This window comes from Caloenas nicobarica, chromosome 7, assembly GCF_036013445.1.
Source record: "Caloenas nicobarica isolate bCalNic1 chromosome 7, bCalNic1.hap1, whole genome shotgun sequence".
Taxonomy (NCBI): domain Eukaryota; kingdom Metazoa; phylum Chordata; class Aves; order Columbiformes; family Columbidae; genus Caloenas; species Caloenas nicobarica.
In genome coordinates this window covers 34,484,758-34,508,591 of record NC_088251.1, presented here as the reverse complement: position 1 = coordinate 34,508,591, position 23,834 = coordinate 34,484,758, and the positions used below count along the sequence as shown (strand labels likewise).

Genomic DNA, 23,834 nt, shown 5'->3' with positions numbered 1-23,834 from the left:
TTTTAATTTATCCTCCTCCAGAATCTTAAAAATGAACTTAGCTTTCTCATCCTACGTTAAGAGGTACATGTATATATTCTGCATCTAAGGTACTTTCATTCTGGGAGACAGAATTTAGATCTCCAAGTGGCTTAAAATAATCTGTGCTGTATACCCTTTTCATCAAAACAAGAACAGATCTCTTCTAGAAAAGCTTCTGACACCACTGTCACTAGATCAGGTGTCCCTGAGTGGGAAAGAGAGAATGAAGAGATGGTGTAGGGTGCAAAGGGGATGTGTGGTGGTTCTTATTACACATTAAGAGACGTGGAAGTGGAACTTCCTGGTAGGCAGTGGTAAAATAATTGCAATGCAACAGAATACAGTGATATCTGAGTGGGGTAAGAGACTGCATGGCAGGAGAAAAATGTCCTGTAACATCTACAGAAGGCTATTGTGACCATCAGAGTTATCATGGTGTTGAATATTAGGAACATACAGGAGGTATCAATCTACTCTGCCCTGACACTGATAGTGTCACTTCCAGCTGGCTGGCTGAAGCAGAGTCCTTTATTTGCTGTACCAGATGGGTATGGTATTTGTGGGAGCAGAACAGGTGATTATACTAGTGACTAATATTGTTTAAGGTCTTATTTTTAGAAAGGGTAGCTTGTGTTGTGCTGTGATGTGACACTGACTCCCAACCTTCCCTGGTAATGATTCTGCTTATGTGTTAGTTAATTAATGCTTGCAGAACTTGAGGTTGCAAATACTAGTGTAAATCAGAGTTCATAAGTTTTCTATTATTGGTACAAACCATTGATTTTTCATTATTTATTTTCTCTCAGGTTTGCAACTAGGACGTTTCAAATCCCCTCTTTTTACTGAGTCTAGTGTCTCCTTCCCTTAGTCAGTGAGTTCCCTTTGACAAGTATGTTTCTCTGGAACTGTAAATTCACCCAACCTCCAAGGGTGCAGTTCACAGCAGTAGGTTACAGGACTTTCTTGGCAACAATATCTCCTTATGGAAGGACACGAGGATGACATAAAACACAATGCATTCCATGTGGATTTCACCCTGGTGTGATTAAAAAACGAGCAGAGAAAGCCAGATATAAAAAAAAAAAAAAATAGAGAAGAGGGAAATGTGATGCTTAGGATTTAGTAGGAGAAAGGAAATCTATTCGAAGAAATAAAAGAAGAAAGCATAATTCTGATGATCTTGCCTAAAACAACAAAGACCATTTAGGTGTTGCCCAAGTGTGATGTTGGGCAGTGTCTCTGAGGGTGCTCAGGGGCGGCACTCAGTGTGTTACTGCAAGTCTCTGTGCGGACAGATTGCCTGCAGTTGGTTAGGAGCCCAGCAGAAGTGTATACCTTTTGTCAGCTCTTTGCTAACAGCGAATTCGTCAACAGGTTTACAGTTGATGTGTTCTTAAATGAATTTGCATGTAAGCTTTTGCATATTTTTGGTGCTGGATAAAGTGCATGGATTCTCTTTTTAAAAAATTACCTGTAGCTGATCTGTGTTTTTACCTTTCCCTCTGCCCGAGCATAGGTTTTTCTTAAGCACATGTGTAAGTAATGGCCATTTGACAGTAGCAGTCAGTAGCTGATCAGCTAATGGTAGTAACAGCATTTACTTTGGGAGTTGAATATCTGTGTCTGCTGAGTAGACTCTTGGAAATAATCTGCCTTCTGATTATTACGTAGTTATGATATATCCTGACTTTGGTTCTTTGAATTGCTTCTCATTTGAATGTCTAAAATAATTGAAATACTGTGAATACTCCCTATCTTTCTGCTTCCCTATTTGTCTTTTATGTTTCATTGTTTGTGACAAATGTAATTATGGAAGAATATCCACTTGATGGGAATGATGATAAAATGGATGAAATTGCATTGAACTGTCATGCCATCTACTGCATTTTAAGAAAGTTCTAACATCATGTTGTTGTTGGAGCTGTCATTTTCCGCTGCTTGTACTCACAGCTCCTATCTGCCTAGGCTGTATCTCATAGATCTCTTTTAGGGTCATGATTTTCACAGAATCACAGAATGTTAGGGATTGGAAGGGACCTCAAAAGATCATCTAGTCCAATCCCCCTGCCAGAGCAGGAACACCTAGGTGAGGTTACACAGGAAGGCTTCCAGGCGGGTTTTGAATGTCTCCAGAGAAGGAGAATCCACAACCTCCCTGGGCAGCCTGTTCCAGTGTTCCGTCACCCTCGCTGAGAAGAAGTTTCTTCTCAAATTTAAGTGGAACCTCTTGTGTTCCAGCTTGAACCCATTACCCCTTGTCTTACTGTTGGTTGTCACCGAGAAGAGCCTGGCTCTATCCTCGTGACACCCACCCTTTATATATTTATAAACATTGATGTGGTCACCCCTCAGTCTCCTCTTCTCCAAGCTAAAGAGCCCCAGCTCCCTCAGCCTTTCCTCATAAGGGAGATGCTCCACTCCCTTCATCATCTTTGTGGCCCATTTTATACTTGTTCATCTGGCGATCCCAGCTTATGCCCAACTCGTTTCTAAGGGTTTTGTCATATTTCGGAGCCTTCTGGCTTGTCTGTGGTTGTGCACTCAGAATCACAGAATGGTTGAGGTTGGAAGGGATCTCTGCAGGTCAACTTCTCCAAGCCCCCTCTTCAGGCAAGTCCTCCAGTCCGCCCAGGGCCATGACCACTCAGCTTTTGAATATCTCTAAGGATGGAAACTCCACAATCTTCCTGGTCAGCTTGTGCCACTGCTAAGTTGCTCTCACAGTGGGGAAAAATGTTTGCTGATGTTTAGACAGAACTTTGTGTGCCGGTTTGTGCCCATTGCCTCTGGGCCTGTCACTGGGCACCACTAAAAAGAGTCTGGCTCCATCTTCTTTGCACCCTCCCTTCAGATATTTATAAATACTGATAAAATCCCTCTGAGCTTTCTCTAGCCTGAACAGGCCCAGCTCTCTCAGCCTTTTGTCATATGAGAAGTGCTCTAGTCCCTTCAGTGTCTTTTTGGCTCAAGTACTCAGAGGATATCAGTGTTGAAATGGCTCTGCTTTCCCAGTCAGTTTTGTTTGGACAATTTTTACTGTGCACAAAGAAACTCTACTAGCAGGATATACAGAACTTAAAAGATGAAAAGTAGTTGGTTAGTGGCTAGTGTATAGAGCAGATAGCTGAGGCTAATGACTCACTGTGCAAAGTGTTAATGTATTTATCACCCCCAGTAATGCTGGCCAGACAGTTGGCAGTCATGGGGAAATGTTGGCCTCTGCTGCTTTGGAATTGTGGCTCAGTTTTGCAGAGTTATCATCTTGCAGGTTCCCTGGGTCTTTTTACCTAAGGTTTATAACTTCATGTCAGTATTTTTTCCTCTTAGATTCTTTGACTGCGAATTACTACTGTCTATACAACTTCACTTCTGTCTGTGCTTTTACTTACGTGATGTTAGCTACCATACTTTCTTGTACCTTACTGAAGTTTTCCTCAGCTAAGGTCACACAGTTGTACTACACCAAACTAGGCCTTAGCCCACAGACAGCTGAAACACAGGACTGAGGATTCCACATAGTCTTCCTCTAGTTGGTTGGTTCTCCACCCCTCCACCCCATGCAGATTTTCTTCTCAAAGTACCCGGTTCTATTTTCTTTTCTGATAGCTTTCCCTTTGTTAATTCCTTTATCAGTTTCTCCAGGCTTAACTGGTTTTCAACAGAAGTTCTGAACTGCAGTTGATTCTGTGCCTATGAAGTTTTAAGTTCCCCCAAAGGACACCAAGTTGACTTGCTACTTATCCTTTTATCCTGGGAAGTATGTGAGGTTGGCTACAAACCTATGCAAATCTGGTTTAAAGTGCTGAGTTAAAATAAGTTAGTAGCTGCTTTGCCTCTGTTTGGATGGCACAAGACACTGCAAAATTATAGTGAATCTGGTCCATTTCCTTACCTTGTAAGTAAATGCTAATAAATAAGAGGTAGTAGAATCCTGTGTGCTGCCTTCTTCCTCTCATTATAAACAGTTCAGCTGTTCTGTATGTCTTAAAAAAAAAAAAAAAAGTCAGTCCTAGATGGTGGAACAGAAAGAGCCTGTATTCCTTCAAATTTGCATCTCAACACTTCTGTAGATTTTTTTGAAGCTTAGTCATAGGTGAGCTTTTACTGCCAGCCCTGGCTTGCCATCAGTGAGGGCTCTAGCTTGGCCTCTTTCCTGTTTTTCTATTTTCATGGAAAAGTAGTTAGCTAACTTTGAATATCTTCCCCTATGTAAAGATATTGACGTTGGCCAGAAAGTCCAAAAGTTACCAGGTGGCCAGTTGAACAGTGATGATAATTTTGTCTTGGGAAACAGCATCTCCCTGGTGCTTTAGTCAGTACTTATTAAAATGAATCCTGAGGGACCAAGATGGACAGCTCTACACTTGTACATCTTAATTGCAGGAAAAAATGCATTGTTTCATGCTTTCTTGTCTTATTAAGACATTGCATGTGTCAGCTTTCTGTTTTTCTGCAAATGTTTTAAGAATCTGACCGTTATAATGCTCTGAATTCATACTAGAATGTACATGTTCCAAATACATTAAAAATATGTGATATTAACTTTTACAGCCTGAAAAATAACACATCTAATTTAAGATATTCGAAACCAAAAATTGGCAGGACAAACAGATGCTAGTTAAATACTATGAAAATAAATGGAGACTGTTTGTCAGGTTATTCATTGAAATGGCTTATTCTCAGAATTTTGGAAAGTGTTCTATTTGAAGTCATAAGAGAAATGAAAGGGCAAGGATTTTAGTTTGTTACTGTGTACGTACTGTATTTCCCATGTACTTATTAAGGCACAATGAGTTTCCAGAGTCGGTATCTTAATTTCCTACTAAAACTTCCCACATTGCTATTAATTTATTAACAATTGTAGCAGTCACCTTCACAAATACATCTGAAGATATGTATGCATTTAAGTAAGATCTTTCTCTGTTCACATCTCCCGTCATCCAGGATTAATGGGCTCAAATCAGTGCTTTGAAACTTCTAGTATTGAAAACAGTACTCACCTGGAGAGGTGTTTCTGTCCGTTGCATATGGAGAAGTAAAAACAACCTTAAAAATTAGTGGTTCTGGTTAGTATTTGATTTTTAAAAATTTCCTGTGTTTTTGTTGTTTGATGTTCTCAACTATAGTGCATTATCTCACCAGCTACTAGAGAGAAGTTCTAATTTGGTGTCCTGAGCACAATAATTTTTTTTTTTTAATTTCACTGGCTTGTGATGTAGCACGTTCTAGAACCAGATCTCAGATAAGTCTGATTTTTATTCATTTATAGAGTTTGCTAAGCATGTACTTAACATACATGATTTGCACAAAGACACTGACAAATCTAAGAGAAAACCAGAGAGCACTATTCAAGGTGGGTGTTCCTGGAAAACTGATGAGTTTCAGCATGTTAGAAGTATTCAGTGTTCTGAGAATTAGGCCAGTATTATCTCAGGTGCTGGGACTCTGTAGCAATTGGTAGGTTTATTTCTGTAGCCTTTGCTCAATATTTTTCTCAAATGTGGTTTCTAGTGACAGCAGTAAAGCTTGGTTTTTTTTCTCGGAATCTTGAGAGATGAAGTCACATGTAGGACCTGTCTGGCAAACTCTGGTGCACTTGAATAGTTCTCACTCAATTCTGATTGAGTGAGCACATACAAGTCTATATCTATGTAATTACAGGAAATCCCTTATATTTGGATGTATTTCTATGAATATGCATTAATTACTGATTGCGTGTATTTTGTACAAACCTTGTTAGCTATTGTTTGATTTGAGGACTCCAAAACTTAAAAAAGCACATAATTGCTTTAGGTAGCAAAACTCTTAGCATAACTTTAGCTCTGGCTTTATTAGCAGATACTCTGAAGCAGACTTGCCAGTAGCTTTTCTTTGTGAGGCCTGTCCACATTTCTTGCCTTTGAGTGAAGCTATGCAATGCTAAGGATACTGTGAATTTTATTTCAGAAGACAATATTCTCTCCCTACTTTTGGTCAGAATTTGTAGAACAAAATTAAACAAAAAATTACATGTTCTCATGTGCTTTCTCTTTCTGTCTTTCTATGTAGAAAACCTCTGTTATACAAATGAAATGTACCTTATTCTTGTACCAAGGCTCAGATATAAAGAATATTGCATAATAAAGGGTTTAACTCTGGAGCAATATCAAACTTTTTGAATGCCATGTTTTTGTGTGGTTTTGTGTGTGGTTTTTTTGTGTGGTGTGTTGCAGGGTTTTTTTGTGGTGTGTTTTTTTTTTTTTTTTTTTTTTTACTGTTGCATCTGGAATCCAGGACATGCTTAAGGCAGTTGTCAACAGAAGCCTGGCTTCATGAATATGTAGTCTTTTAATAGCTACATTTACTAAGAATGTTTCCTAATTTTAGCATAGCTGAAAGAAACTATTTTTTGTGTGTGTGTGATGGTTTTGTTGTTTTTTGTTGTTTTGTGGTTTTTTTAATCCATCTCTGGTTTCCAAGCTGATATGGAGAGTTTAATGGGTCTGATGTTTATTTTAGCAGTTCTTGCTTGTGTGACAGCAGTCTTCCAGTGCTATTCTGCATAGAGTGAGTTCTCTTGAGGTTGTGCCATCAGTAGCAAAGCTCCTCAGGTGATAATAGACTCTGAAATGCTTTTAGAAATGAGTTCAATGGTATCTTTTTTCTCAGAGTAAGTCTAGGTGACAGACTGCTGAAAGTAAACTTGGGTGTTTGTTCTTATTGTTAAATTTCACTTACAAAACTCATGGTTGAAGAGCAGTCTGTCTACTGGCAGAGGTCCATTGCATAGATTTCACATATTTTTATGTCAGAGTCAGATATGTGAGTGTATGAGATTTTCATTCCGTTAATTTATATTTATAATGAGAAGAACAATATCTGATTCCCTGGAATTATTTAATAGCAAAAACTACAAAGTACATAGTAATATAAAAAGTGGTGACTAGAAAAGGTTAACATTGCACCCCTGGCCTTCTTGTGTACAGTTAAGAGTAATGGTGGGATTGCCAAGGGAATTATTTCAGAATTAAGTGATTCAGAAGAACAGAAAGGGAACATCACTCAGAATGTGGAACATTCTGCATGATCTGTAACAATTGACCTTCATTTCAGGGTATTAGGGCAACAAAAAGATGCCAAATTTAATGGCAACGCTTGTGATTTGCCAAATAACTGAATGCATTTTAGCTATTTTTTTTTTCCCTGAGTGTTGCAATATAACCCAAAGGAATTTGTGTTCATTTTGCAGGTCAAGCCTTAAAGGTATCAGCAGAGGCATTTACCAGTGATCCCTGCTATCTGCCGAAGAGGCAGGCTGTTGTCCAAGCAGCACGATCTCTGCTTACAGCTGTCACAAGGCTTCTGATTCTGGCGGACCTGGTTGATGTGGCATACTTACTGGAACATTTAACTGTGGTGAGTAGAATCGGATTTAACTCGTACTCCCTTTAGCCAGAGAAATGTCTTCTGATGGTACTTTCTGCCTTGAAAATTCTTTTTGTACTTGGAAATTGCAGAGCTTGTGCGCATAACACCTTGGCAATTGGTAAAAGTGTAGATTCTAGATGAGATCTGTAGAACATAAAAAAAAAAAAATCCATTTTCTAACTCAACATACTTGATCTGGGGAAGCAGATGGTTATCCGTTGAATTATATTTAAACTTCTTTTATTTCCTATTTTCTTGAATTATAGTATAGCTTTTTATGCGTGAAACCTTCTTGATATTTGTGGCAGTAGTAGGGAGTAATTTATTTGTAGAGAATCTTAAAGGTAGAATTTTATATGGATATTTATGCAGTGAAAGAACTGAGCAGGTAAGTGTCTATGTCTGCATTCAAGATGATTTGTGAGAGAAGAGCTAAAAGGAGAGGGAGGAGATGTGTGAGAGAGGCCTCCAGCAACTCCCCAGCTTCAGCTATGTATTTATACACTGCAGACAGAAAGTCCTAATGTTGACAAAGATTTTTAAAAATTGTACTGTAGAAAATAGTTAACATAAACTTGAATTCCTTTAATGTCAGCCATAGTGTCCCATGTAAGCAGGCTTCCTTCCTTTTTTGAAGTGTGATTTTTTTTTAAAAAAAAATTATTTTTTTTTAATATTCCTAGCATCATGTGTGTTAACTGAGTTTCTTCTCTGGCCACTTACTCCATTCAATCTGGTGTGTGTCTTCCCTGGGAAGAGCAAAGAATTGTTCTAATTTTTTTCTTTTTTTTTTCTAATATCTTCAGTAGTGTGTGACAGACTGATAAAAATTCAAAGTTCTACTGATTGCTTCATGTTTCAGGGCAGAGGTAAATAGTCAGTGCCACCTCTAATAGTGCCTCATGCCACAAGAGGACTCACTCACTTAAAGGGGACCATTGTGAAGCAAGTTGAGTGTGGCGAGGACAGGGGAATGAAAATTTAGCTCCCAGACTAGGAACAGTATTTCATAATAAAACGGTGTTGTGTGGGTTTCAATGCTGTGTTTGAAACATCCAATATTAACAAATGTTGGAGATGCAATACAGGCTAAATGAACACTGAGGTGCAGAAGCTTCTGAGTTGTTATATATGTATGCAATTTGTCAGCTGTAAGAGGTGTGGCCTGTGTCTTTTGTACTCTTTGTGAAAAATTTTCTTAAATTATTTTTTTTCGTTGGTAGCTTATTACATTTTTATATATGTTTGTAGTCCTAGATGCACCCTTCTATTAATAAAATGTTTTCAGTATGTTTTACGAGAGAACTAAATTTGGGTGGTTTTCTTTCCTAGAGTTTCGGTATTTCTGAACAGTATAATTCACTTCATGATTTCCATTTGAAAATGAAAACAAACAATAACTGAAAATCATGAAAGAATACAGAGAATCATTCGGTAAAAACTCCAACACTGCGAAGAGTGCAATTAAGCTTTCTTCTTTCATACTTTAATTTTTTTCTTTCAATAGCACTGAGAACTGAATTCTTCAATTAACTCTTAAAATGAATTAGTGTGGCATAACACTCTCCCAAAATGCCGATGTAAAAAGACTCACCTTGATCCTTAGAGGAAGGCGGCGCATTTTTCCATATTTTAGTCTCTGCCCTGGCTGTTGAACTTACCAACAGTGGTATTAGCTGTAATGGTGTCTTTTTGTGTTGACATATAATTGTGAAATCGACTTAGAAGACAGAGTAATTTCAGCATGTGCTACTGAACAACCTTCAAATTATAACAACTTTTGGTCACAACTGGGCCAAATTTAAATGCAATTAAATATTTTAACGAGTCTCAACTTTGCTCTTTTCAAAGTCCTTAACTTTTTAAAATAATTTAAAACTCCCTTAGGAGTTCAATTTTTCTTCAGTGTGGACTTGCTTCAACAAAAAGACATATTCACACCAGGGCTGCAGTGTAGAAATTAGACCTTGTCTTTGCTGGATCAGCTTTAATATTTTCAATGTTTGCATGTTCATGTGACTCGAAAATCAACTCTTTAAAAGTCATTAGCAGTTTGTCTTTGAAGTTGTTCTAAAATTTTAATACTTCTACCATTTTATCCCGTCCACAAAGACATGAATGTTACAGCTGTTATTAATCATTTAAGAGACAAGAAATTTTATCACCATTTATTTAATGACTCTGATCTCTGTAATTGTCATAGAATAAAATGAAGAAATTTAAAGGCCTGAGCCAAAGTTAATTTTAAACATGAAAAAAGTAGTAATAGTAGCATAAATGAAATGAAATGAAAATTCTAACCAAGGAAGTTTTTTTGTTTGTATGTAAAAAATGAAAGCGGCCCATCATCATCAAAGAACTCTGTAGAGTATTATTCAGATCTTGTTCAAAATGGAAGTATTTCATGGGGAAATATCTATGTATGTAATATTTTTCAAACCCATTTATAAAAGAGTGCTGAAAGTTTTTAGTCTTGCTGACTCAGTAGAGCTGGTTAATTCCAAAACTAACATTCAAAACATTTGAAACCATACTTCTACTGAAAGAAGGCAGTCCAGGTCATTAAGTTTTAATTTCCTCTGTAATCTGTGAATAAAAATAGAAAGGAAACAGTGACAATGTGACTAGCTGTCATATAAAGCCATGTCTAGTGTTACCTGTCATATCTGTCATTCTAAGTATATCTAGGAAAAAAGATGAACCTCAGCTACCTCCTCCCAGTTTATGTAGTCTATAAGAGTATTGTTTTCTGTACATTTTACTTAGACTTGGACTGTTTTGACTTCTGTGTGATAAGATATACATAAAACAGAACATAATGCTGAAAATACTGAATAATTGTGTCACAAAAATATTGAAACGTGACTTTTGAACTAGAAATAATAGGTCAGTCTATTTGGAAGAATTTGATAAAATTGGCAGGAATTTCACTCCAAATGTCCAAAAGCATACCTTTGTGAACATGAGACTAGCTTTTTTAAAAAAATCACTAATAATATTGGTTGTTTTATGGATTCTTTAGAGTTGTCACCAAGCAAAATGTGTGTTAGAAGCCAGTATAACTTCTCAGTGACTGATCATATTCTGGCACTTCTAGCCTTTTATGGAATTTATGGCCTTGTAAGAGTATGATGGTGCAGTGCAAATAGCAAGCTCATTTTAAAGAAGATAAAGTACATCACACTGATAACAAAGGTTTTGCTTCTTTAAACAAATAACATTTTTTAAACAGGGAAGAGTTTAAATAAATACCTGTCCATATTTGAGTGTCCATACTTACTTTAGAATTCAAAGTCTCTAATAAAAAAACTGAGTTCTGAAAAATGTATTCAGACATAGCGTTATCTCATGTATTGCACTCTGATCCAGTGGTATTACCAGGCTCATTTATTATGGTTAGTAGTGCTCAATATTATTTAATTAAGTGAATTAACAGGCTGATGGAATTACCTGAATTTATTGATCAGAGGAGAACAGCAAGAAGGTAACAAGTTCTGAGAATTCCATTCAAAGTGCACTGTCAGTCTGTCTTTCTCTAATGTATTTCAGTTCACACTGAGCCAACATCTTTTATCTGCCTTTTTTCCTTTCTTGTCACGCTTGTAGATTTACTGTTTAAGTCTTCATATTTTTCATGAACACCTCAGACAGCATGATCTTTATTGAATGCTTGCTTAGAGTTATTTAAAACTCTTGCTAGGAAAAAAAAATGAGAATGGCTACAGATAAGAAGCAACTTGTGAACCTGGGCCCTGTGGACATAGTGCTGTCTGTTCCTCCCTTCCCTGCAGAGTATTCATCAGCATTAAAAATGTTTTGAGCAGGAGAAAAACGGTATGGTTACATAAAATAAGAGAGGTAAGTCATCTCAGGCTTACCTACGCTTCAGGTTTAGGGGTTTGGTTTGACTCTCATAACTCTGCTTAAACTAGAATTTGACTTGCTCTTCACATTACTTTCTGACTGGTTTGGTATTGTGCTATTGGTATTATATGATTTGGTATTGTTGTATTGGTATTATATAATAATGCAGTAAAACATTCTAAAACATTCTAAAATGGAAGAAGGGCAAAAGAGAATGTAGGCTGCTCTGGGAGTACAGGGCCAGGTTGTGAAACTGAAAATGGTCCGAATCATAGAATCATTTAGTTTGGAAAACACCTTTTAAGATCACAGATTCCAGCTGTTATCCTAACACTGCCAAGTCTACCATGAAACCGTGTCCCTAAGTGCCACATCTACGTGTGTGGCTTGGTGAGCACCTCTGCTGACTCCCTCAGAACCTGTGGGTGTATCCCATCTGGCCCCATAGACCTGTGCATTTCTCAGTGGTGTAGCAGGTTGTGGACTATTTCCCCTTGGATTATAGGGGCTTCATTCTGCTCCTTGTTCTTGTCTTCCAGCTTGTGGGGCTGTGTACCCCAATAACAACTGATCTTACTTTTAAAGACTGAGGCAAAGGCGGCATTAAGTACCTCAGCCTTTTTCTCATCCTTTGTCACTATATTTTCCCCCATATCCATTAAAGAATGGAGGTTGTCCTTAGCCCTTCTTTTGTTGCTAATGTATTTATAGATCTGTTTTTTATTGTCCTTTATGGCAGTAGCCAGATTAAATTCTACTTTCTTCCCACCTTCCCTTTGGTGGGCATGGGTCACTCCCACGGCAAGAGAAAGCTCTGAAAAGGAGGAGTGTTAAGAAGATGACAGGAGTCTTTGGGAGAGGATTTGCGTTTTCCTTTGGTTCATACTCATCTTTATTTTCCCATCAACCAGCAGAAATGGATTCTTGCTGCCAGTCTGAGGTCAGTTATTGTGCATGGGATGCAGCTGTTTGTAATCAGCGTGACAGTGTTTATCATTGCACTCTGCAAATTCTGTGGCAGCCTATTGTGCAATAAATGACAGAGAAAAAGCAGCTCCTAAAGAATTACTTTTAAGAGTTGGGCTTCTCAAAGTGAATATCTGTTTGAGTGCAACAGGAACCTGGATCTATTTCCATTCTTGGTATGGTGGTCTCTTGACTGCTGCTTTGTAACTGCCTAATGAGTCCTGGCTTTACAGCCCTTAGGGCTTCCCTTGAAACAGCATATTCTTAATGACTCTCTTCCAAAAAACTGTTGCTAAGGAATGGACTCCCCAGTGACTGCACTTCTGTTCATGTAATATCTGGTTTTGGTCTTAGCATGGAAATCACTGAAAAAGAGAGCATTATTCTTTTCTTGCCAGTTGGAAACATGGCTTTGAAGAGACTCTAATTAGCCAGCTTCAGGTGCTACTGTTCCAGAATTTCTTTGAAGTCAACAAGCCTGGAGGTTCCTGAACCTGTGTTACCAGAGCACAAGAAAAACAAATGGAATATGGTGGCCATATTTGCAAGAGAAAAAAACAATTGCTGGATTAAAAACACACCTAAATGAAAGGTTTGGAAACAAATCCAATCTTTGATTCCTTGCAGTGCAGAGCCTTCCCTTCAGTCTTATTTCTAGTTCAGTACCTCTCAACAGATTTGTCTGCAATAGATGCTTCAGTGTTGTCTTCGTGTGCATTGAAAATTTTGCCGTGACCTCTAATTCTTAGGTGTGGGTCAGCTCCCTCAGGAATTTCTAGTTCTCAGGAATTTCCAAGTTTGCTTCTGCTGCAGGCACCCCATCTGCTGTCTTTCACTGTTCCCTGTTCTACCCAGTATCCTGGAAGGATCTCCATGAGCAAAGCGTGCTGGATAGATTTGAGAGAAGATCATTTCCATTGCTTTCAGAGTGTCTACATGATTTAGAGTACAGCAGAAGCACACCCTCAGGCTTAGTGGTGTCAGGGCAGATAAATATGCAGTCTTCCTACTGCTCGGCCACAGCGTTTTGAATAGAGTCACGGGTCACAACAGCAAAGGAAAATCATGCCCATCTACTGCGCTCTAGGAAAGAAGAAAAAAAAGGCAACAGGAGGGAATAGATTGCCCTCTTGAAACTCCTGCCTGGGACCTGGGAGAGAGTTTTGACATCTCTTGAAAACTGTGCATGTAGGGGTGAATAGACAGACCTAGGAAGGGGAGATATAAACTTTTATAAACATTTTAAAATTATGAATTAAGAAAAAGAGTTAAGGAAAAGATTACTAAAGCTGGGAAAAGCTGTCTTAGACGACCTTGATATCTGTTTGTATCTCTGAGATGATGAGCGAGAATATAAGCAGCAACCTGTTCATTACAGAAACCAAGATAAAAGAGTGATGAAGTAAACTTATCTGGACTCAGTTGGTCCTAAACTTTTTACAAACTGTTTGCATAACCCAGGTATTAAGGGGAGACAGAATGAAAGAAGTAGGGCTTATTTTGAATGGATAAGGTGTTCTTTAAGATGGAATTTTTCTGGTTTGCATTAACACAGAATCCTAGAATAGCTGGAGTTGGAAGGGACCTTGATGATCACCTAGTTCCAACCCCCCTGCTGTGAGCAGGGGCACCTTTTAGACCCAGTTGCTCAAAGCCCCGTCCAGCCTGGCCTTCAACACTTCCAGGGATGGGGCGATCACAGCTGCTCTGGGCAGCCTGTGCCAGGGCCTCACCACTCTCAGGGTGAAGAATTACTTCCTTGTATTTAATCAAAATCTAAGACACCTATTTTAAATTATTCAGATTATGTAAATGTCTGCATGCTCCAGTCAGTGATGAGGACTCCATTGCCATAGACTCTTTGAACCTATCATGAAAACAAAGCATTGCTAAATTGTTTCATTCTGAGTAGTTATTACTGTGTTTTGCTTCTACAGCAACACTTACTTAACACCTGAAGTGCAGTGCTTATAGGAGAATAATATGGAAGTCATGCTCTGAAATTTTATTCTATTGAGTGCTGATCTTGGAATGCAGATTCTAGGCTGATAGAATAACCTTGGAAAATCAGTTTCTCTTGGCAGATTATTTATTGGTAGTATAATAATGAAGTTTGATCAACAATTATTTGTATCTCAGACATGCACAGATCATTCTGAACTAGAGAAATTGCTTTGGGAGACAGAAATGAGGAAATGCATATGACACAAACAGTATCCACTTTATCATCAAAATGCACGTCTTCAGACCTTCTTAAAATGAGAGCAAAATCATTTGATATTTTCTGAATGGAAAAAGCTGTGTGACCTACTCTCCATAAACCTCTCCAAAGAGACACGTTGCCCGTTCCATTACAGCAAAATGTTGGGAGAGCAGCTATTTTCTCACAAGTATGTGTGTTCACTAATTCGCATTTAAGATAGGTTTTGATTTTTTTTTTAACAATATCTCCAGGTGATTTGAAATAGTACATTTAGTACAATTTAGTCTTTTGAAGAAGCAGTACGTTATTAAGACAATAAAGTATTTTTTAATTGACAGCTTCCTTTTGTCAGAATGGAAATAAAACTTGCTTCTCAGCCTTAATTCAATTCCTATTAATCCATATGAAAATAAAGATAATTAGTTCTGAAGTGGAAGAAAGTAATTCAGTTATACTTTCCTGCCTTGCACCGCGGAAGATTATAGTATTGATATTATAAAAGACAAATATTCTTTCACTTCTGCAGCTCTAGACAAACCAGAAAAGAACCATTTCTTATTGTTGAATATCAGGCTGGCTCTTTGTAGCATTGGCCCTAAATCTGAACCAAGGATGTAGAAGGACACCAAGTAAAGAATGTGCAGCAGGCTATTTGATTTCATCACCCTTATAACATAGCTAGAATCCCAGGAAAATGGCATTAAATGTATGTGGTTTGTCAAATAACATCATTCACAAACTGAAGCAGCAGCATCTGCTGCCTCCTATACCTTTTTCTGTTTATATGGAGATTGTAAGGTTATTACCAGGAATAAGACTTTGTACTCCATATTTAATGATGTCTCCTCCCACATCTTTGAATTGTAAGCAATGGAGTACTTTGCCCTGCATATTTATAGTCTCATTTTTTTGTGGCCTGGCCTCCTGTTTAGCTGACAAGGTAGTGATTTTTCATGGCCTCTGTATAGGTTCCCAGGCTTGTTAGGGACACCCCATTAAACCTGGAGAGAATTTGGTCCACCTCAGACCAAACAAGCTCAAACTTGCTAGTGCACAAGCTATTTCCTTGGGATTCCATAAAGGATGCTATGGAGTGCAGCTGCAAAGTGACGTTATTGAAAAGTAATAATTAAACTAGGCTTTAAAAATCAGACAGTAACTGCCTTTAATATCATTACTTATTGCGCAAATACACAGAAGTTAGTTTGCTTGCAACAACTGAACATGGTAGCAACACTGAACAGTGACCCTAACCTTCTACAGAAAGATGCAGAGCTAAGCTACAACATGAAGAGACTTTTAAGTCTTTACTAAATTGGATAGATTTTGAATGAAGATAGAACATAGTACATTTTAACTTAAGTAGTATCAAAAATTTAGTATGACTTCCTATTGAAACATTACGTATCCACACTAAGCTTCAGCCTCTTCTTGAACTCAGTGCTTCATTTCCATTACATATGACAGAAGAACAGAGGTTCCACTGTTCCTGAAAATAGGTAGATGGATAGTGGAGAAAAAACAAAAACCAACAATGACAAACAAGCCTACAAACAAACAAAACCCCAACAACAACAGAAGGGTACGTTAGGAACTTAAAAAGACATGAGAGGATTCTCAGCCTTTATAAACAGCTTTACTGCAGGAGAAACTTCGGTCAGAGCTCCTGTCTCTTCTTTGACATTACAATGAATAACCTGTGAGACCGAAGGAAATTTAATCCTGATGCTTACAGTTATACTTACTAATGAGATAGAACCATGATAATTATCTGAGAGGAGGTTGCAGGATCTCACCATGCTAATCTGGGGCATCACACTTATGAAGAGGCCATATTAATAATACTCTTCTGGCCCATCCACATTTGAGATCTTCATTGCTTTCAGAGTTCTGATGGTATTTGTTGTCTCAAGATACCTAAAATGGGTCTGTGAGAGCTGTTCTAACTTAGTTTAAGAGATCCATCCTATGTTAGTTTCCAGTCAGATAAGCTGGCAACCTTCATTCAGCAACATCTCGACGGTGCATATTCAGGACATGGCATCTGGTGTGTTATCCACCTTGCATGTTTTAGTTCCAAGGTGCTTGGCTCTGGTTTTACAGTTGTTGATTTTTTTTTTTTTTAATTGTGAAAGAAATGTTGTAATGTTCATTAATGTAATGTTCTTGTGTTTTGAAAAGTTATAAAGTTGTCTATGAAATATCTGTGCTATGAAGTTATCGACAGTAACTTGACAAACAGAAGAAGCTCTTCAGAATTGTTGAAATACTGGTATTCTCTACTTGTGGTTCAGCTTTCCTCAGAGGATAAAGCAGTCCAGGTAGTTACCCCGTAGTGCCTCAGAGAATAAAAGCAGTAGAGGCATGCTACTGCTCAACTTCCAGAAACTATGTGCAAAGTACTTCGGAAAAGCAACAGGCAAATAAGAGTTTATGTGGATCTCTTATGATTATATTTACATTTGGTTATTGGTGACAGAGAGAAAAATATAAGTTCTGGAGTGCTAGTATTTCTTTTCATCTGTAGACAGTAAAAGCGTTGATGAGAGAAGCTTTTTTTGCCATTCACCCAAAAATGTTGCTTCACACTGATGGCAGAATGTTACAGAAAGATCCAGATGTGGTTTTAAGTTTAAAACATGTTCTGATAACCTTTGTATGCCCAGACACATTTTTCTTATTTCCTGTTGATGGCAGTGAAAAGAGCATATGTATGTTTTCTTAAAATTGCTTGTTTGTTTTTTAATTCCACTTGAGTTAAATTTTTTAAGTGTTTTTCCCTTGCATCTGAAGACAAATTTCTTCTAAATGTATGTCTTGGCCACTGCCCATCTATTTTATTAAAGTATATTACCCTTGTAGTTACACATTTGGTTTTTATTTACTCATACTCACATGCTGGTTCACATACCTATTTCCAGAAAGCCAAATGAATTACTAATGTTTGGGTTGCTTCAGGACATAAGGAAGTGAATGAGCTTGCTAGTAAGAGTTCCTGCCAAAGGAACAATTGAAGCTATGGGATTAAGTACATCCTTAAGAAGATGATGATGATTCTACAACTGTATTGTATCTGACATGTGGATGATTAAAAAAAAAAAACCTCAAGAAAAGACAGTACTTTATGTCCACTTAGTTTGGGAATCATTAGAAACCTTTTCCCTGTATTATTCAACCCCATAACAGGGTGCAGCAGCTTTGGGGTAATTTCTGGAGAAGTGTGTCATAGTTTGGAGCTGAGGATGTGTGATGAACTTGTACAAATAAATTAGGAGCAGGTACTTACATATAAAGAGAGGGCACTATGGAGAGCTTTTGGTCAGCTTAAACTGTACTCAGGTCTTACTTGCAGGTGTTGCTTCCACCTGTCAGGGATACCCTTTAGTGGGAGTTGGTGAAAGCAAGCATTGCAAATTCAGGGCTTTTAGAGCAACTCTGGAGCAGAGATAAAATCTGAAAACAACAGATCCTACGAAAGGTGAAAGACAGTGAAGTCAAACAGAAAAGACTAGAGAGTCTTGTGGTTTTGTCTTAGTGTTTGTGTTCTGTCACCCACGTTGTCACAGAATTCAGTGAGAAAGCTTTCTTTTTATTCTTTTGGTATAAACATTTCAAATGCCACTAGAAAATCTCCAGTTAACCTCTAGCAGTGCAGAATGAGGCATAGTAAGATAAATTCCAAGTAGATACAAACACTGCCTTAACTTGCTTCTTGGGTATGAGAGCAGTGAGACTGAAATAAAAGCTGCAGTGTGGCAAACAAGAAGTGCCAACTTGTCTGAAGATTCCAGGATGTATATGTCTGTTGTAAATTGTCATCTGAAAGCCACGGCAGCTGCTTATTGTCCCCAGAGAGGAATGACCCAGTGGCTGTTGAACAGCATACGCAACGAGCTGGCTCTCAGTCAGATGCCCAACAAGTCCCGCTGTGGAGCAGTCTATGGCCATGGTCAGCACTAGCTGTCAATTCTGTTGTCAGCTTTTGAAAGAGGGACTCAAGATGAGTGGACTTGGGTTTTTGTGTGTTGTTTTTGTGGGTTTTTTTTTTCCTGTGGTTCATTTTTCCAATTCAATTACGGTAGCTTTAGCAAAGATAGAGAAATGTGCACTGTATTTATTACTCAAGTGTTTGATTTTCCAGAACTGACTGGAAAGCACTCCTTTGCTTTTGTTCTTTTGCTTCATTCCTTGGGCATCAGTACTACACGCAAGCTTACAATAGGTATTTCATCTGCAGGGCCTGTAACTGTGGCAAGCTAAGTCAGTATTTTGGATGGATTTAGGAAGCATGTAGTTCTTCCTGATTATATCAGCATAAATAAATGTTTATAGAGTTGCTTCTGGTGGTAATTACTGTGATTAAAAAATATTTCTAAACTGCTTACAGCTTTACAGCTGTCACAGGCTTGTGAGGTGAAGAATATTTACAGATGGGGAAACAAAGTCAAAGGAGAAGGTTCGTGATCTCCTGAAGGCAACAAGGAAGCTGTAGCTCCTGTTCTTCTTTTGCACAGATCTTAGCCTTTCTTTTACAGATTCCTGCAGCTGGCTTGGTATTGTTCATCTCTTTGAAAAATACCGGTACTATTTTTAATAATAGTGTATGCATGAAAGAAGTTTTAAATTTAAAAGTAAGATCTGTGACAAAGTATAATTAACATTTTCATAGCTTTTGTACAGTATGTGAGCATGCGTTTGCCCGAGGTGAGTATCCGGTCTTGCAAATTACTCTGAAATAAATTAACTCGGTAAGGAGTACCCGGTTATATATAAGATGTACTGTTACGCTTGGTAGAATTAGAAGTTCATGGCCTGTATAAAGTTGCATATGCTTTTATTAGTTGAAAAAAAACCTATATGAATATATTCCATCCTGTAACATGGCATAGAATAACAGTAACCGTTAGAGATTGTGTTGATTACTAGTGTTTTGTCTTATGCAAGACTGTATAAAGTTGCAGGATTTATTTTAGTTAAACAGGGCATATGTACTATACTTTGAATTCTGCGATTGATTTTAAAACTAAATTGTAGGAATGTCTAGAAGGTGGTATACTCAAGAGGTGACACAGCTCCATAACACTAGTATTAGTAGAATAAAATCCTAATACACTGAAGAATACAGCAACTGTGTAAATGACGTGGGGTTTTTTGTTTGCTTGTTTGTTTTTCAATCACAGTTCCAAAGAACATTCGAATCTTTAAGAAGTGTATCCAGTAAATCCAATCTACAGAAAACCTACCAGAAGTTTCGAAAAGATCTGGAAAATCTTGATTATTTGGCATACAAACGACAGCAGGTAAGAACATGGAAGCTTGGTAGGAAGACACAGAATAGTGGGTATAAATATGGTGAGTTGTAAAACTGATGTGTTTTATAGAGTTATTGTTCTGTCAGTAGGGTTTTATGCTTTGTGTCATGTCACCAGGTAAGCCAGTAGGAGGGGTGACAATTCTATTTAATGCGTATGATGTTGGACAGCATAGTTTTTGATTTCTCAACAAAGAGAAAGATAGGTAAAACAAGCAAGATATACCTGACTATTAAACTTATTAACATATAGCATTAAAAAAACCAAAAAACCTAAAGGGCATAAGATTACTGCTTGGATTTTTTGACCTGAAAAGTGAGCTAAATCCAGATAAGTTAATGAAATCAGATATTGACTGTACATTCAAACCACTGATGTTTTTCTTCTTCAGAAATGAATTTACAAGGCTAAATTGCTTAAAACTTTGAAGTGCATGTGGTCCTTGACTAGTGCTTGCAAGATCAAGGTTATATCAAATTGTTAATATGTACTTAATGTTGGACAAACTTTCTCTTACTTACACATGGCTTCTGTGAAAATGTCAGCTTTCATAATAGGTCTTCATGTTTTTGTGTTCTTGGTAAAGCAAGACTTCGCCTCTTTCAGAGCATACTGATGAAACGCTTTAACATGTGAGGGCTGTTTTGGTTTATATTTTTCTGAATTCTGTCGCTTGGTGTCAGTGTTGTCAAACACTTTGCTTGGCAGCAGATCACTTACAGTTGTTTATATCAGGTAATTGATTAGATAGTTAAAAATTAGGAAAGGGCTCAGGGACAGATGGTGTCTGAACAGGTGAATATTTGATTCTTGAGATAGGGAGGTCAGGGAACAACTGGCTTGGGAGAGTTTCAGTGTGGTGGGAGGTGTTATTGTGGTAGCAGTGGAGCATAGTTTGTTGTGCCCTTTGACATGGGGCTGCCAGCAACCAAAAGACAATGTTTTAACTGGCAACTAATGTGGGTTTATCTTATCTGATCTCATAATTACATCAAACGTAATAAATGTCACATCCGTGAGGGCTTGGAGAGTGTTTCCAAGCCAGGGAAGTGTAAATTCTATAATTACTTCTCAGGCTGTCATCACACTTTCATTGGGAGTAGCTTTTTCTAGTCTGAATTTTCGCTCTCGACTTCGCAAATTTCCTTGTTATTTCAAGTGATCTATGTGTGCTCTGCTACCAGACTCTGAATATGCTTCAATAATGTACTTCATTTCACCTTGAGAAGGGCATCTTTTCTCCTCTTTTCAGATCTTCACTAGCCTTCCCATCTCAATACTTGCAGCCACTTGGAGAATCTCAGCATCCTTGTTTAATACCAGACATGCATCTATCTCCCCATGCTGTTTCTGTTCCATATTTGACTGTGCTGGCAGAAGCTTTTGCATTTGGAGGTACTAAAGGTGCATTAGGTGCAAAATCACTTCCTACTTTCAATCACAGAACAGAAGAGAGGCTGTTCTATCTTCTGTTCTGTGACTGAATCTTTCGTAAATGTTATACGATGCCATTAAGAAAATAAACTAGGCAAAGGCTGAAATTATTAAGAAAAAAAACCCAAAACCAACAGCCCCCAAACCAAAAACAAATGAGGGAGAGTAGAGGTGTTTTCTGTGTCATAGTTAATTTGCATTGCATATGTTAATTTGCATTGCATTGAGTAGTATTTTACCTGGTTTTGATGCTGAGACTTTTCATCTCAGTAGAACTTGCTGGAGAATCTGCAGTGAGGATTTTGAAAAGCTGCCGTATTTATTTATTGTAGGAAATGCTTTGAATTGTATTCTGCTTTGAAAGGGAAGTGTACTCTCTGTGAAAAGATTAAGATTTGGTTTGGTTACTATGTCAAAATCACGGACTTGGATTGGGACCAAAGCTGTTCTGAGTTAATGGAATGAACACATTTAATTGATAACAATTTATATGCTGTTTTACTAGATTAAGGGAATATTTATAGGGCCAGTGGCAAAATGTTGAGTCACTACCATCTGTTTGGAGACAAACAACTGTATACAATATGAATATGAATCCATTCATGGCAAAGTAAAAGTTCTATGTAGTCAAAGTAATGAATATTGCTTTTGAATAAAATATGGTTATCTTTTCTTTGTTTTTTAGACATGAGACGTAAAGTGCAATATAGCAAGTTAATTCTTCAGTAGTGGAGCTTACAGGACAGATGGGAAATGAAAATGGTGCTTTTTAAAGGATATTCGAAATGACCTGTGTTGACTCTGATTTATAAATATAGACCAAACTTCTATGAGTGGTAGAAGTATACAAGAGGCAAACACGTTTGAGATGACGGTTTATATTGAGTTGTTTTTAACTGGCAATTTTCAGAATGGGGTAGAAGCTCTTGAGTTTTCAGATAGCCAGCAGATTGCCAACAGAAATGTCTCCTTAAAATGGGCAGTGAGGCCAAGAATTCAGTTCTGGCTCTCTTTATACAAAACCCCCGAAGTTGTTAGCATATGTTGATCAAGCTGCTCAGAGCTTTCAGATTCTAATTTTGCAAATAGGCTGAGCGTATGTATGAGCTGGAATGGAACTGGAATGGCACTGGTCAGAGTGGCTAAATTTTTTGGTGATTACAGAGGAGGAAGATGGGATGTTCTTGGAGTTGGAGACTTCAATGTTGCCAAGCTGAGCTGTATGGATGACAATTAGTGTTGTGGTCAAGAAACCTGAATGAAGCTCTTCATCATTCTTCTGTGTCCCAAACACAGTGTGAAGTATTGAATTGCATCTATATGCCAGGTCTAGTTACTGTTGCTGTCTGTGATGAACTCCTACAACTCTGCTGCCAAATGTATTGGTGCGTGTCAGAGCTTTCCTTCTTACTGTTGGTTAGTGGAACGCACATCTCCATCTCAACACACTAGCCATACTTTTCCAAGAGACGTGGCTTATTAGCCAAGTTAGTTGAAAGTATGTTTATTCAGGCCAGATGAAGATAAAACAGAAACAAAACATTTACACTCAAGGGTGGAATGTAGGCTGACCCCTTGCAAGTGTCGCTCGATGTAGGTGAAGAAATGCCCAGGACCTGCTCATGCTCAAATTGTGGTTGCTTGGCTGGCCAAGCTGAGTGCTGGCTACTGCAGAGCCACCCACAGCCCTGCTGTGGGCTTCGTGTTCCTGTACCATTTGTTCTTCCCATTCTGACATTTGTGTAACCCTGCACAGAGATCCTTGAGTGTGCTAGAATTACTTGCTTTTTGGTGATGTCATTATTTTGTTATTCAATTGCTCACTTAACACTCTCCCCCTTCCGGATGGATGTCCCTTCATCCGTCTAACTTGCAGTGACCTGTTCTTTCTGTGTGCTTCTAGGGTTGGGTTGCATCCACTAGAGAAATTTGTTTGGGTGGAGAGTATCAATTTACAGCCTGTCTGCCATTTTTAAGCCTTCCAGGAGATACATGGCTCCAGGAAATGTAGTTTTTCTTTCCTGTCTGAGAGATAGGCTGCCAACTCCTTTGCACTGAAACAAGTTCTTAATTTCCTTGATACTGTCTGTCATCTCTGAAATTTGACTAAAAAAGAATAACTCCATGCTACAATGAGCAGTAAAACTATTCTCTTGCTCTGTGACATACTGGAATGTTTCCACTAAGAGTTAAGTAAGCTTTACATTGAGCATTGTTATCAACCTAACTATTAACATATCTGCAATATGAATATTTAGAAGGGAAATGAAACAGGACAAAATGGAAAAGCACTTTGGGATAAGAGCTGGTTCGGTGATCGCAACACTCTTCTTGGACGCTTCCTTTTTTCTCACGTGGGACCTTATTCCTGTTGAAGAGATGTTGTCCATATGTTGTTCAGCTGGAACAGTACTGGTTTAAGGCCATTCACTGTAATGATCTTATTGTAAGGTCATTTCAGAAGTGTTGGGCAATAGCTACAATAAAAATGGAATTATAATCAAATTCAGTGATATTTAGCACCTGTCAAACCGAAAAATTATTGCTGCTGCTGGTGTTCTTAGTGTTAACAGTGCCCCCAGGATGCCTGTAGCAGTGCCGATTGTAACTCAAACACACTTAGTTTT

General features: G+C 38.0%; 1 protein-coding gene across 3 annotated transcripts in view; it reads left to right on the top strand.

Moving 5' to 3' along the window:
- The window catches only part of CTNNA3 (catenin alpha 3), a 499,026-nt gene that overhangs the window by 18,608 nt on the left and 456,584 nt on the right, over nt 1-23,834 (top strand). For all 3 annotated transcript variants that reach the window (XM_065638800.1, XM_065638799.1, XM_065638801.1), the window contains exons 4-5: nt 7,250-7,416; nt 19,642-19,761. In XM_065638800.1, the coding sequence (XP_065494872.1) occupies nt 7,250-7,416; nt 19,642-19,761 (287 nt within the window). The remainder of the gene's footprint in view (nt 1-7,249; nt 7,417-19,641; nt 19,762-23,834) is intronic.